This window comes from Aptenodytes forsteri, unplaced genomic scaffold (genome assembly GCF_000699145.1).
Source record: "Aptenodytes forsteri isolate BGI_AS27 unplaced genomic scaffold, ASM69914v1 Scaffold55, whole genome shotgun sequence".
Classification (NCBI taxonomy): Eukaryota; Metazoa; Chordata; class Aves; order Sphenisciformes; family Spheniscidae; genus Aptenodytes; species Aptenodytes forsteri.
In genome coordinates, this window is record NW_008796063.1 from 10,813,198 (window position 1) to 10,827,547 (window position 14,350).

The 14,350-nt window shown below is 49.7% G+C and overlaps 1 protein-coding gene across 1 annotated transcript in view; it reads left to right on the top strand.

The window, feature by feature from the left end:
• The window catches only part of LOC103904923 (lipase maturation factor 1-like), a 130,232-nt gene that overhangs the window by 106,496 nt on the left and 9,386 nt on the right, over positions 1-14,350 (top strand). Inside the window, exon 6 of the mRNA XM_009286473.2 lies at positions 8,249-8,361. Coding sequence (XP_009284748.1) covers positions 8,249-8,361 — 113 coding nt within the window. The remainder of the gene's footprint in view (positions 1-8,248; positions 8,362-14,350) is intronic.

Genomic DNA, 14,350 nt, shown 5'->3' on the forward strand with positions numbered 1-14,350 from the left:
GGGGCGGGTGGGGGGGCTGGCGCGGGCCGGGGCGGCGGGGGAGCCGCCGGCACAGCCCTGGCACAGGAACGGGAGGAGCCGCGGTGCTGCTCCACCTCTGAGTTGCAATTTATTAGTTGACTGCCTCTTAATTACCGTTCCAGTAGCGCCATAATTATATGTCATGTAACATGGCATTATTTTCCAGGAAACAATTTTTGTGATGTTAATTTTATTATCTAAATATAATATGCCTTTTCACTTGTTTTCTAAATCCCCTCTTTGTTTTGTATGTCTCGACATCCCGAGGGTGCAGTAGCTCTGAATTGAAGCCCTTCATTTAGTTCTGGCAGGGACATAACCCGTCCAGAAACATGTCTGCATTGCTTCTTCCCGTCTGCAGAAGGGGAAAAACTCCCACGAACCGGCAGCAGCGTGCGGAAATCTGTGTGACCCTTTTCAGTTGTTTCTCAGCAGCCGCCTCGGACGGGACCCCCTTCGCTCCATCACCCAGCTGATAACCTGGTCACCCGTGTGCAAAGTGTGCTGGGGTGGTCTCAACAAAAATAACGTGTCTATCGGTCAGGAGCTGATGTTCAGGTGCTTGTTGCTGAGGTCGGTCGCTCTGGATCACCTACCTCCATCGAAGCGGTTTAAACCAAGGTCTGAGCCGACTTAATGCACATGCACGGTTTTAAGAGGAGCTACTGCTAATTGAAAAGAACGGCACGATGTGCTCATTGCATTTGCAGGTGCCCCCAAGCTGTGAGCAGAACAGAGGACAAGGTCTAAAAGCCCAGCGATCTCGCTGGTTTTGGTCCGAGCAGACAGGAGAGGCATGTGCGGTGCTGCACACAGGCAGGACCCGTCACCTGCCCCGGGACGGGATGGAGCAGAGCATCGCGCCCCGGGGAAGCCTCTTGGGCTGAGTGTGCATCACAAGATGAGCACACTTAGGAAAAGGCATTGTGAAAAGGCAAACACGGTACCATGACAGGCGAGCAGGCGTTCGGCGCGCATGGTGTCACCCTCCCACTACACTCAGCCGAGCACCCAATTCGGGAAGGATGCAGCTGACCGGCAAGGGTGCAGAAGAGGGACCCGCAGAAAGAGCAGAGGTGCAGAAACCTCCCACGGCAGCAGAGCAAACAAATCTGCATGGGCATCCCAATGTCAAAACAGGTTTGGAATAGGCGAAAACCTACTGCAAAGGGGAAAGCAGCAACCTGTTTTCCGTGTCCCTGTGGAGAAGGGAGGAAAAAATGGATGAAATGGCAGAATATGATTTAATCTCGGGAAAATTCAGGTTAAGCATTAGGAAAAACTTTCACCCCTTGACACTTCATTGTGTTAGTGCAAAAACATCCTGTTTTTACAGCAGCTGAAGACAAATTGTTAAAGCTTTGTCTGTCCTCCAGCTACTGATGGCAACGCTCCTGTAATTATTTGACTTCTCATTTATGGTGGGCATTTGTAGAAGGAGCCCAGCCATCACAACCCAGAACTGAGCTATGCTGTGCCGCTGGTACAAAAAGCGTTACAATTTTTGGCAGGCTGTGGGTGGATTCAGCATGGTTAACAAATAGCAACCAGAAAACAAAATACTGCTCATAGTTTTGGGACTTCAAGTTGGTCACTTTTCCTGGTAGCAGGATGTCTTGGACTTTACAAAAGCCAGTTGTTTATCGTACCAAAGATTTGTTCTTCACCAGCGGGCAGCAGTGGAAAGCCTTCAGTGCTCTGAATAAAGAAAAATCAAAGGGAAGGCTTTTCCTCTCCTTACTATGGCATGAAGGTTATTTATTCTATTTGGGGACTGCATTTGGCCAACACAAAGGCACGCTTTTGGTGCTTACCAAATAATAACTACTCAAAAAATAACAAAGCTAATGCCGTCTTCATATCATTTTTTAAAGCCCGTGTCTTGTTGCATTGTACCTTGAAGCTGCTCCAAAAGTCTCTGAATGTCAGGACTGGCACAGAAACCGCTCAGGCTGGTGGCCCGTGTTGCTGTGTCCTACAGGGCTCTGCAAACTGTCAGCAAACCCACCGCAGGGCAGCATTTGCGATGCACTGAGAAGCAGTGTGTGTTTTCCAGATACGGTATGTAAGTTTATTTATAAACTATAGCTGCCTTCCTAAGAGAAGAGAGAAACTTCAGCAACGGGATTGATGCTCTGAGGATCTCCCCTGGGTTAAACAGAGAGTCGTGATGGAGGCTTCATGTTATCGCACACAAACTGGAAGAGCTGAGAAAAAGTAACACTATTTATAGAGAAGGCAGATTAATATTTTTGTAAAATATTTTATTCAAGCCTCTGTTATCTCGGTCTTCCAGCCAGAAGGTGCTTACAGGAAAACGCTGCATGGCAGCAGGATGGAGGAGGAGGTGTGTGTAACGTAATAAAACCCAAACCTCATGCGCAGTGTACTAAGCACAGCCTTTTACGTTTCCTTTCTTCCCCCTTCTAAAAATACAGGCCTCAATTCACTTCCATTTTCCATTGCAGCATTCATACATTTTGGTCCATGTTCAGCATGTAAGAATTTTATTTTCTTCTTTTAACTGTGATTACTTGTCTCCCTGTGAATATGAATAATTTCAAACCCCCAGGCTGCATTTAGACAAACCGCAGGCTGGATCACGGGCAGACTCACCTCTAATATTGTGATGGAAGTGCCCAGAAACCCAAATAAGACTGATAGCCTATCGTGCCGCGGGCTGTATAAATACAGAGTAAGACCTTGTCTATACAGGGAATGATTATTGTCTACAGTGGCTATTGTATCTCCCTGTCTAGACTCTATTCTGGAACAAAGTGACTTTTCTTTCCAAATACAGAGGTGATACGGGAGCTATGCCAGGTGCGCGATTTCCCCGTATGGGCAAGATCTAAGAGCCGGTTCCCAAAGTCTTGCTCCGCCTTTTATTCCTCGGCCCGGACCTGCCGCGCTCTGCGCTGCACCCGCCTCCTCCGGGGACCTGCTGCTTTCCCAAGCATTTTCTAATAGGACAGGCTAAGGGATGGCTTTTAGTGAGGCTTGAGAAACTGCCCCCGCTGAAATACTATATGTTGAGCCTGACCTGCGGGGAAATGGCTTGCGTCTTTGGGAAACTAATAGAAAGACGGGGATGTGGTTATTGGAGGTAATGGGAAGTGATGCGACCTGACGTAGCCTTTGACCCTCCTTGATTGAGTCGCTTGGGTAGCGGGATGGTAGCAAACGGCGGTGAGCTGGAATATTATAAAAAAGCAAAGGGTTGCATTAGTTATGCCCTCTTTTCTGTGGGACGTGGATTATTTCGCCAGCTGATAGCTCAGGTTCCCTAAACAGCAACAGTTGAAGGCGCTTAGCTACAGAAGTGTAAACAGCAATGTGAATAATGAGTGAAAACACCCAGGACGGTGGAGTTACCGCTTCACATCCCCTAAGCGGGTAGGCTGTGTCACGAAAAATGCCCCTTACGACATAGCGCGGGAAATGTAAACGTCCCCTACCCCTCTGTCACCCACCCTCGCACACCGACGCCAATGTGAAACTGTGCAGGGCTCCCAACCATGTGAAGTAATAATGCTGGCCTCCCGTGCCAAGTTTCCAGCTGTTTCCACATGTGCATCTCGTACTTACCTCCTCCCGTGTGCCTGTGCCAGGACCGAGATTCAATAAAATGCCACACTAATCCGCAGTCCTTTTTCATTAAATGACCAATTAAAGCTAGAGGAAAAGAGGAGTTATTATTATTATTTCAGTTGGGAACATGTTCCCTATAGCGCCGGGTGGTTTTTATATGTATTTTTTGCTATTATTATATTCTCTTCTACTTTGTTATCTCTGCAGAGTTCCGTCGCTACTGCGTCTGGTTTGCCCCCAGCTCCTTGCTGTTGCCTGACTTAGCAGTGATTTGGTTTTAAATTCTGTAGAGTTATTAAATACTTCTGTATACGAGTTAACGTATTCAAGGTGAGAATGCCGTGTTTATACACTGGTAAAGCACGTAAGTGGAGAGGTCAGAGAATACAAACAGCTGAAGAGAAGTCTCAGGGCAGCGCTGCTCCCGGGAGGTGGTGGTACCCCGGGGCACGCAGTGATGCTCGGCTCCTCGCGCTGGGCCACGTGCGGGTGGGGAGAAGGAGCAAAGCCCCGTCCCAAAGCAGCGTACGCAGCGAGACTGGCACGGAAAGCCAGGGGGAAGCAGCTACCCGAGCACCACACGGGGCTGAAGCCCATCAGGAAATAAAAGCTCATGGGGTCTTAACACCTCATCCCAGGTCCTCTTTGTTAGTCCACTGTGTTACACCTAAAACCTGATTTTCAGAGATGTTGAGTGCTGGTACCAGCTGTAAGGACAGTTAAAGATGATCTGGCTTGCTGGAGCGCTGTGCCTGCTGCATTTCCGTGGGTCTGTCCTTGAACACAGAAAGGCTTCGGCTTTGTGGTGAAGGTAGCGTTGCTCTGGGAACCTTAACCTCTACCCGAGCTGCCTTTCTCAGGCATTTTAGTTGGATTGATGATGGGTTTTTTGTGCATTTAAGTTCCTGAGTTGCTTTCTATGCTAAAACAGAAAGAAAACTCTCAAAAGATAAAGGAGAGGGTCATGTCCGCATCCATGGTGGGCTGCATCTCCCCAGGGGTGCTCTGTTCAGGCTCAGGCAGTGAGTTGTGCAGCTCATGGCACGTTTCAGCATGCTCCGACCAGCAACTTGTAGCAGCAGGCTGTGCGGGTCACTGGTTCCCCAGTAATCCCAACACGGGTACGGCACGGGCGCTGCGTGGCACGAGGGGAGCTGCAGCCCCAGCTTTTGGAGGACAGGAGGCAGGTGTGGGACTCTCGGTCCGTGCCCATGTCTTGATGGAGGTGCAGGGAGGCAGGGCAGCCTGGGGACCCACGTCGCTGGTGCAGGGTCAGTCCCCAGCTGCCTGTCTTTGTGCTCGGTGAAGATCCAAAACCTAAAGGTGAACCCAATACATGCGTGCATGCATGCCCACCTTAAAGCAATGTGTGCATCTGTCCTGGCTCTTTTATTAATCCACTGGATGGTTCAAGCTCTGACTTTCCTGTTTTGCACACTCAGAGCTGGCAAAAGCAGAGCACAACGCCAGGCAAATCCCTCCTATCCTGACCATCGCAGCTCTGCAAACAGCGTTTGGGTCTGGGTCTCACTGGATCCACAGACAGAGGAACTGTCACCTTCCCACCCTGTGGTGTGATGCTTCCCTGGATGCAGCCCAGATCTCCTGGACTCTTTTTTTCTCCTCCCTTTGCCACCATATCACTTTACAGAGTAATGAGTTAAACAGCGCGGTCATTAGTGCAGTTCAGCTCCTGCGTGCTCCGAGCATCGGCGGCGCGCGATATCTAAGCCTTCGTGCTGGGGGGAGTGTGGGGGGCTGCACCGGGTGGGAATTTCTCACCCCACCACAGACTTTGCTGGGGCCAGACATGTTGTAAATTTTACAGGAAAAACACTTTACAAACCAGAAGTCCAATTCTTGTGCGCATGGGGCTGCTAATTAACAACTTGGAGACCATGTAAGCCAGGGAACCGATTCCACCATGACAGAGCCTCATGGTTTTGAATCAGGCTTTGAAGATTTGGGATCGTCCATAAAGCTCTAGCTCCGGGAGTCTGGTGATTTCTGTTTCTGTTCTTCTCCAGCTTCTCCCCAACTCGCACGCAGGAACCCTCACACCTCCCAGACCCTCCTAGAAATAGCACTTAAAATCATACAGAGCACTTTAAAAAGGGGTCTCCAGGGAGGCACAGGATGCTGAAGGTCTGACTTGCAATATTTGATTGTCTGCAATTGCTGTTGCACCTCTCAGGAGGTCCCTGCTCACAGCCAAGGATGCCCCGGCGTTCAGGTCCCAGCACGGCACCCACCCACCCAAAGCCCGGCCTGAGCCGAGCATCTCTGGCCTGAGCTGAGCATCTCTGGCATCGCCAAGCCATCGAGGGGCACGGAGTCGCCCGGTGCAGCTGGGAGTCTCAGTGTGAGTTGTCCTGCGAAACGCGACGTGGTCGGACCCTTGGCAGGGATGCTGCCGGCTTTCCCTGCAGCCCTGCCAGCCTTGGCAGGGTTATTGCGAGACTTGCAAGGTTTGTGTTCAACGTCTCATGTGATGCCAAGCTCCCGGCTCCAGGGCTCACCGCGTCTCCCCTCCCAGACCGCTGCGTCAGGGCCACGGTGGCCTCAGTCCCACGGGGGCTGAGGTTGCCCTGTCCCACCTTGAGAGCCACCACCACCTCCTCTGTGCCGGGAAGGGGACCAGGAGATGGGAGACAGGGGATGGCACAGGGTGTTGGTGGAGAGAGGGGTGCGCCGGAGGTTAAATGCAGCTTTGGGCTGGGCAAAGCATGGCACGGGGCTGGCAGTGGGAAACATCCCTGGCTCCACCACCCATCTGTGTTGGTGGTGCGGCCGGGACAGCAGATGGAACGAGCCGCGGCGGTGAGGCAGGACGGAAACAGGCAGATGGGGAGAGTGATCTTTTTTAAAAAGTTGTTGGCTTAAATAACTGTGGTTTTCCTCTAAATTGTGATGAGCACGGGTCAGAAACCCTGTGAGGTAGAGCTGCCGCTTGAAGGGCCTTTCCACCAGTGTTTGGTGTTTTCCATCTCGTTTCTCTCCTCCGTTTCCCTTAGCAACGGAAATAACAAACTTTACCATTAGAAAAGATTTGCAGAGTAACTTTGCCTTGATGTTCTGCATTAGTCACAGTCCTGCAGGTACAGCTGCTGGGTTTCGCTTTCCCACAGTGTCCCCTACTGCTTGCATTAAAAAATCCATTTAGGTACACATTAAAAAAGGAGGGAAAAAAAAATCTTAATGGAAGTATAAGGCACAGAAAGTCACCAGAAGGGGAAATTCTTTTTATGGAGCCTCAGCAAGAATCCCTGGGAAGAGCATGAGATGCATGGATTCCTGGAGGGAGGTAAATGCAGAGTCAAGTTCTGCGACTGTAGCTTGGACTGCGGCTCCCGAGAGCTGATCTGCTCACTTCCAGTGGCTGCCTGATTAAGGGTACGGCACAGGCACGGGATGTAAAGAGGACAGATCAGATGAAAGGAAATGAAGAGGAGAGAGGAATCGGGACTAGAGGAGCCACTTTCTTCTGTTTTCTCTTGGATAACACAACAGGGGAAAGCCACCTATTTTAAAGTGATGGGTGGATGGTCATTTCAAAACGTGCCATTGCTGTTCCTCTGTGGAGCTTGCTGCTAAAAGAAATTATTTAAATCAAGTATTTGGGGTGCAGAAGTGGCAAGGACACTCCAGCTGTGTCAGAGATGTGTGAAGTCAAAACAAGATTTGTGATCCAAGGTGTAGGAGGAGCCACAGCTGATGGGTGCTGGGGAGAACCGGGGGCGGTGGGCACCCCTTGCCCCAGGGAAGGGCTGTGTGTGTGCTACACGTCTCCTGGACCAGCGAGGCACTATGCTTTCCTGGTAGCAGCAGTTGTAGTCTTCTCCCTGGCATTGGGACAAAGCAGTGCCACGGGCTCGGCGGGGATGCAGGGCTGGCAGAAATGCCCCCTCAGACATCACGCCTTGAGCAGAGGTCACTGTCCGGGCTGGGTGAAGGTGGAGATGCACCTCTGACTGTCATCTAGTCCCTAATCATCAGCTGAGCTGTGGCCGCTGGCTGTGGGCATGCTCTTTGCCCCCCTCAGCTGTGATGTGAATTCCTTTGGGGATGCTTGAGATGGAGGATGCTACTTTGCAGTTGGGGCAGGCTAGGAGCGTGCACATAGCCGTCCCAGCTCAGCTAACGAACAACTCATTAAACCTTTGCAACTTGCACACCCTCAGTTGTGTCCGTACCCTCGGGAATGGTTTCCAGATGAGACAAGCTCAGCAAAGCGCTCTCTGCTCCCTGCAGATGCCGGAGGGTCTCAGTCTGGAACTCAAGGTGTTGGATCCCATGGGATCTGTTCCCTGCAACACCAGGAAATTATAGAATCATAGAATCATAGAATCATTGAGGTTGGAAAAGACCTCTAAGATCATCTAGTCCAGCCATCGACCCAACACCACCATGCCCACTAAACCATGGCCCTAAGCGCCTCATCTACTCGTCTTCTAAATACCTCCAGGGATGGGGACTCAACCACTTCCCTGGGCAGCCTGGGCAGCAAATTCATCGTTTGCTACCTGAATCGGTTGTAATCTCTCCCCAGAGACCTCACAGAAGTCTTTAATGTTAATAACACTACCTTACAAGCGCAGCAGTGCCTAACATTTGCATTTCTTATTCCTTCCCCAAGACCTACGAGCAGAATGAATGGGTAATCCACTTGGCTGGGAAGCTGCTGGCCCAGGAAGAAGAGACCTTGTCCTTGATGGCAACGAACCCATTTGCAGGCAGAGCACCCCCACGGTAAGCTTTGAGTTTTGCCGAGGGAGCTGGAAGTACCCAGGCTCCGTGTTGGTCCTGTCTTGGATGTGCACACGCGGTTTCTGTTGATGGATTGGGTTTTGTATTTGATGGTACCCAGGTGGTCTTTAAATAGGGTGGGTTTAATATGAGGACACCATGAAGAGCTGGTGCTCTCAGCACCTTAATGCCTTCCTAGCGGGGACACAAGGACCCTTTGGCTGAGCCCGTTCCCAGGCATGTCTGTGAAGGGCTCGGCGTTGCTTCTCTTGGACAGAAATTGTGACTGCTGAAGCGGTTTCCTGCCCGTCAGCTTTAGATTTTTTGCTACGATTGCTTTGCAAGCTTAGCTCAAAACTGCCATTTCTACCGGCCTACCGAGGTATTTCAAAGACAAAACAGCCCCGCAAAAATGATCGGTTTTGTGGACACTTGTCTTGGAAGTGTTTGTGTTTTCAATGAAGAGACAAAGCAAACATCAGCAAGTGAAAGGCACAGATGAAAACCCCAAGGTTTTCTACAAAAGGAAATTTTTCACAAAAGTGTCTGTTTTGTTGACGAAGTTATTTTTAGCTGAGAAAACATTTTAAGGGAATTTTGGATCAACTCAAGTAATATTATGCTCTTGCTAATATTTTCCATTTGAGGCTCTCAAGATGCACTGCAAACAAGGATGAAGGTTCACGGCACCGTGTGAAGTGAACTTCCTCTTGAACCCTGCTGATGTTTTTCAGCTTTAGCGCAGTGCATCCCCCAAACCTTCCGAGGAGAGAATCCTTTTCCAGCTAAGACATTAACACCTTTTACCAAAGCGCTTCCTCTGAGATGGTTTACACATCCCAAGATGGTAGAAATGTATAAACCCAAAATGGTTTATGTCCGAGCTGAACGTATGTCTGTGTGTAGTCTGCAAAAAACCAGAGCAGAAGCACAGCTTGGAATACAACCGCTAAGTGAGTTTCCCACCATCAGGTTTGAGTATTTCTAATAACTGTTTCTGGGGTTCCCCAGGCATCCAGCCCTGTCATAGTGCGCAGGCACCTTATCAGAGCATCGGTACAGGCTGATGGGAACATAATCCCTCCAGGTACAGGAGCCGAGACCACTCTAAGAACAGTTATTTTGGGGCTTTTGCACATATTCTCATTTGAGAACCGGTTTTCCCGTCGGTGCAGCACCGCAGAGCGAACCAGCAGGCGCTCTCGGTGCACAGGGCAGGAGCCTGCCCATAGCCCAGAGGCTCACAGCCGCACCGGAGTTCCCATAAACGATGGTTTATAGTTCAGGGCGCGTTATGGTGTTGCAGTTTGTTGGGTTACACAAGCAGTGGATCTGTTACACACAAATAATGATGCCTTGGCTCCGGTCCAGGAGGGCTCTGGGGAACCTCTATTAATTATTGCTACAAAAGGCGTGCTGGGCTAGACCAGCACGGCCCTTGCCACGGACAGATACAGCTTTAATAATGTGTGTGGAGGGGTTTTAGCTCTGATTAGCTGTGCTGGGGTTGGCTTTCCGTGCAAGGAGCAGCACGCTGATGCTGTGCGATCAGCTGGTCTGGCTCGGTGCCGTCAAGAGGAGCACGCCATCGTGCATGAAACCTCCTTGCTATGGGTTGTGTTCCCATTTTGGCCGTGTTTTCTCTTTGTTTCTATGGACCTTCGCTTGACTGCACGTGCATTTATCGGCCACAGTAGGGTCTGTGGCTTGTGACAGCAAGCTGGACCTCCCCACTGCTCCCTGCCACCTCCTTTTCAGGGGCTGCTCAGCCCCCACGGAGGTGGCACCTTTCTGATGGCCAGGGAAGGGGCAGAGTGCAGCCCCAGCGCCTGTGCAACCGCTCACGTGGCAAAGGCGGTGGGTGCTTCGTTAGGGTGCTAACAAACACCAGAGCTTACAGTGGGCAGAAATTCAGCCCGGTGAGAGGGCTCGCGCACCGGGATCCGGCAGGAGCTGGGTCCTTCGGGAGCTCATCGCAGAGATGAGTGTTGGGGCATCATTTGCAAGGCTGAGCTGGAAGAGCGACCGGAGAACCTGCACTGCGTCGGCTCTGTCTTGGGTGGATTTATCACCCGAGTCTCACCAAACTTTTCTCGCGTCCCCAAGGCTCAGTGCCGTAAATTCACCGAGCGGCGTTCATTGCGGGGCATTCCCCTGCGTTGCTTTTTTTTATTAAAAAAAAACCCAACCTGGAAGAAAGAAAGTCAGTCCTGAGTGCTGGCTGACCCTGGGGAGTTTTAGCAGAACCTGGGACCTTTAGACACCGAGTCATCAGTTTGAATTAGGTGTCCCCTGGTGCCAGCAGCCAGAAGCAATGACCATCTGGTGGCTGCTGGCAATAAACGGCTCTCGTGGTTCATGGAGCGACAGAAGCATTTGATAATCCCAGGGCTGTTTATTACCACGTGTCCCCCAGTGCCGTAAACGTTGCTCCTGGTACTCACCACGACCGAGGCTGAAAACAAGACATTGCAACAGATTAAAAATCAAGAAAATACATATCACGTCTTGCCTTCCGAGATTTGCCATAGACGGGCTGCATCTCTTCTGTGTTTTCTGGCATCAGTGGTGTTAAAATAAATGAAAATAAAGTCGTTGAACCGAGGAACTCATTTGAAAATGAAAATAATGAAGGGAGATGCGGCTGGGATAACACCGCATTGCTCCAGGTGGTGAATAGGTTTTTTTATTGTGTTCTGTAACAGGTGAGGAAGTGAAATGTTCAGGAATTTAAAGCAAAACCAAAAGCAAATCTGTATCTTTGTTAGTATTTATAGGATAAATATATCCTATATATAGGAGATATATATATCCTATGAGCAGAGCGTACAAAGGGATACAAGCAGGTCCAATAAGTAATTACACAGCAGCGTGGATGCTGTGTTGAACACACGGTGCTGTAGATCTTGTTGAACAGGGTCTTGATTCATGTGTTACCTTGGTTTAACCGAAGTACGGACTCTGTTTTCACTCTTTAGCAGCTAGTTTATAGTAGGAGAAGATTGGGATCCAGCGCTGGTTTTATGCGTCAGCTGCCTTTGCTCTAGCATTAGTTTTGCTTTAAAAGTTTTTCATGGGTCTACTGTATTTTTGGGTGGCGTAAAATAAAAATAACAATTTACAAATGCTCATTTTGGCTCAGACCAAAATCCAACGCCCCGTTTCACTCTGGGTCCCGGGTTGTGGGTCACGTTTTGGGTTTTGGCGAACCCAATCCAAACACCTGGGACATTGGCACCGTCCGGATTTTCACCCAGGTGGGAAGGCGAGGACTGGGGGCACGGGTGGGTGCTCACGCCTGCCCGCGCTGGGGTAGCCGGGTCGGGGTCGGATCCTGCACTGGGCTCTCACGTCGGTCACTGATTCCTGTTGCTATTTACATTTCTTCGGTTATTGCTTGCTTGCTGTTAGCGCTTTGCCTGTGTAAGGAGACCGAAGTGATCATTTGCCTTTTTTTTTTTCCAGTTTTTGTGCCCCAGCCCAATCCTGCTGGCTTTACGCTCGTGGCACTTGTGGCCGGCGTGGGCACAGCGGCTCCGTCAGCTGCTTTTCACCCAGCGTTACTTCTGCTCAGGTGGGCTCGCCTGCTCGGTTTTTTGGGTTTTTTCCTTTAAATTTCAAAAACACCACTTCTTTATTTAATTTTAGACGTCTCCTTGTTGCACGTTGAAGCTCCCAGCGGGGCTGGCGAGCCCCCTGCACCCACGGCCCGGCCCTGGGCGCGTTCCCACGGGAGAACCATGACCGGAACCCGAGTGATTGATCTGCATCCTCCGATCTGGGTGCGAGAAGTGTAAGAAGAGGCAGTTAGCAGGATACCCACTTTTTTAATCTAGACCCCTTAGCAATCTTTAACCGAGTGCTGGATGCGGGCATCCTCAGCGCTGACAGCCGCTTACAGCCGGCGATCGCCTTTTTGTTATAATTTCATTTTGGTTGTGAACAAAAGCCTTAAATTTGAGCCTTAGCGGTAACACCTGGAAAGAAAAGATAATTCAGGGTGGCTGTAGCTCTGACGGTTTCTGAAGGGCATCCCTGCGCCCTCACCCATGAGCCAGCGCCCGCCTGCGGCTACCTTCCAGCTAAGGATTGTGCCCAGCGCGGCTCGGCTCCCTTCGGTAGCTGGGTGGAAAAAAGCGAATTTTTCTACCATATTCCCCCCCCCGCCCCCCAAAGGGAATTTTGAGACTTAATTATTTTCATTCCCTGCTAGACTAAATAATTAGGGGAAGGGACTGTTTTCCTTAAGAACATTACGCTCCATACTCCATGGAGTTTATTCTGTTAATGGAAACTCTACACCTTAAATAGCCAAGGGACTTTCAAAATGAGTTAATGCCTTCGAAATGAAATTTCTGAGACCAAAGTTTGTAGGTTTCTTTACAACTCTAGAAATTATAGTATTTTTTCAAGTGTGATAAACTTAAAATGAGAAACAGGTGACTGATTAAAAATGAGGGTATTGTTGAGCGCCCAGCCTAGCTGAGTGTGAAGCTTTACTTCAAGCACAGTGATGTTTGTGGAATGTGGATTTACAAAATATTATTGTGCAGCGGATAGTTCATAAAACACCAGCCATCATAAATCTGAACGGTAGGGTTTTGGCTGAGAAATTAATAAATGTATAACACACCGTCATGGAAACAGACTCCAACAATGAAAGAAAACAAAAATCAGATTTTGCCTACAGAAGGAGGAAAAAAAATGGGGTTTATTTTTGACTGAAGTGTTCGGTGTCTCTGATATTAAATCATGTTCACTTAAGGACTTTTATTCCAATTATAGTAGCACTTTGTTGAAAAAGCCCCAACATGTAGCTGAAGACCTGGATTTGTAGCGGCGGTGTTATTTATGGAGGCAGCGCTTCCCATTTGACGCTACCTGGCTGCAGGAACGCGAGAAGAATATAGTGCTTGGTATTCTTTTTTAATTTGATTGCCCATTTATTTCCCATTTGTGTCACAGCTACTGGGCTTTATACCTGGGGGCGTGCTGGTCTGGATTTTCAGGCTGTGTAAGTTGCCATGGACCCGGGCAAGAAGGTGTAGGTGCTTTCCCGTGGGACCTGCGGAGATGTACAACCCAAGCCATGGGAAGGGCTTTGTCGTATTTGCAGGGTGTAGAAGCCACTGTGGGGGCTGCTCCCTTGGACACCCCCAAAAGGGGTAAAGGTAATTCTGTAGCTATTGAGAGCGGTGCTGAGAGCAGGCAGGGATTATGGGGTTATTGGAAAATATGGGCATCATTGGGATGCAGGTGGAGATGACATTTCTGTTCTGCAAGGTCTCTCCCCAGAAGTCTTTAGAGGAGGCGGGAGCGCTGCTCATGGGCATGGGATGCTCCGTGGGGATGCGAGTCCTTCAGGGTTTGAACTTGGTTTTGCCGAATCCCGAGTGCCTCCTCTCACCCCAAGGCATCTCCCTGCCGAGACAAGTCTCCCTCCAAGTATCCGTGTGCTCCACGCAACGTGACAGCGTAAGGGAGCGATGTAAATCCGCAGAGTCCCCAAAGCCTCTTCCACAAGCGCTGGTGTGTCTTCTGCACAGAGATGTAAAACATTTTGTATGGTTTTCCCACTGAAAAACGGCTTTGCCAGCAATGAAACTGTCCTGGGAAGTGACAGGATCCTCAGAGGTGAAAAAGTATAAAGACATTCTTTTGGCTTTTTCACTGCATTTCGCCATGGTGAAATGTTTTATTGCAGTTAGTTTCTTCTTTCCCTATGTGCTATAATTTAAAAGGAAATCTTTAATTTATCGTCAAAATTATAATGTCTGATATTATCAGAATGCAATGTTTCCACTGTCCTGAATGAAAGTTTAAGGGATTTTCTTTTGGTAAAAACAACCTCAGTCTTTCAGCGTTGTCAGGGAGGGCAGAGCTCATCTCAAAGCATGGGGATTTCCCCCCAGGGTGGGAAATCTGGTTTCCAGCCACCTCTCGTAGCCGTGGCAGATGCAGCCGTGGGACAGCTTCACCGTGGCCGGGCGGG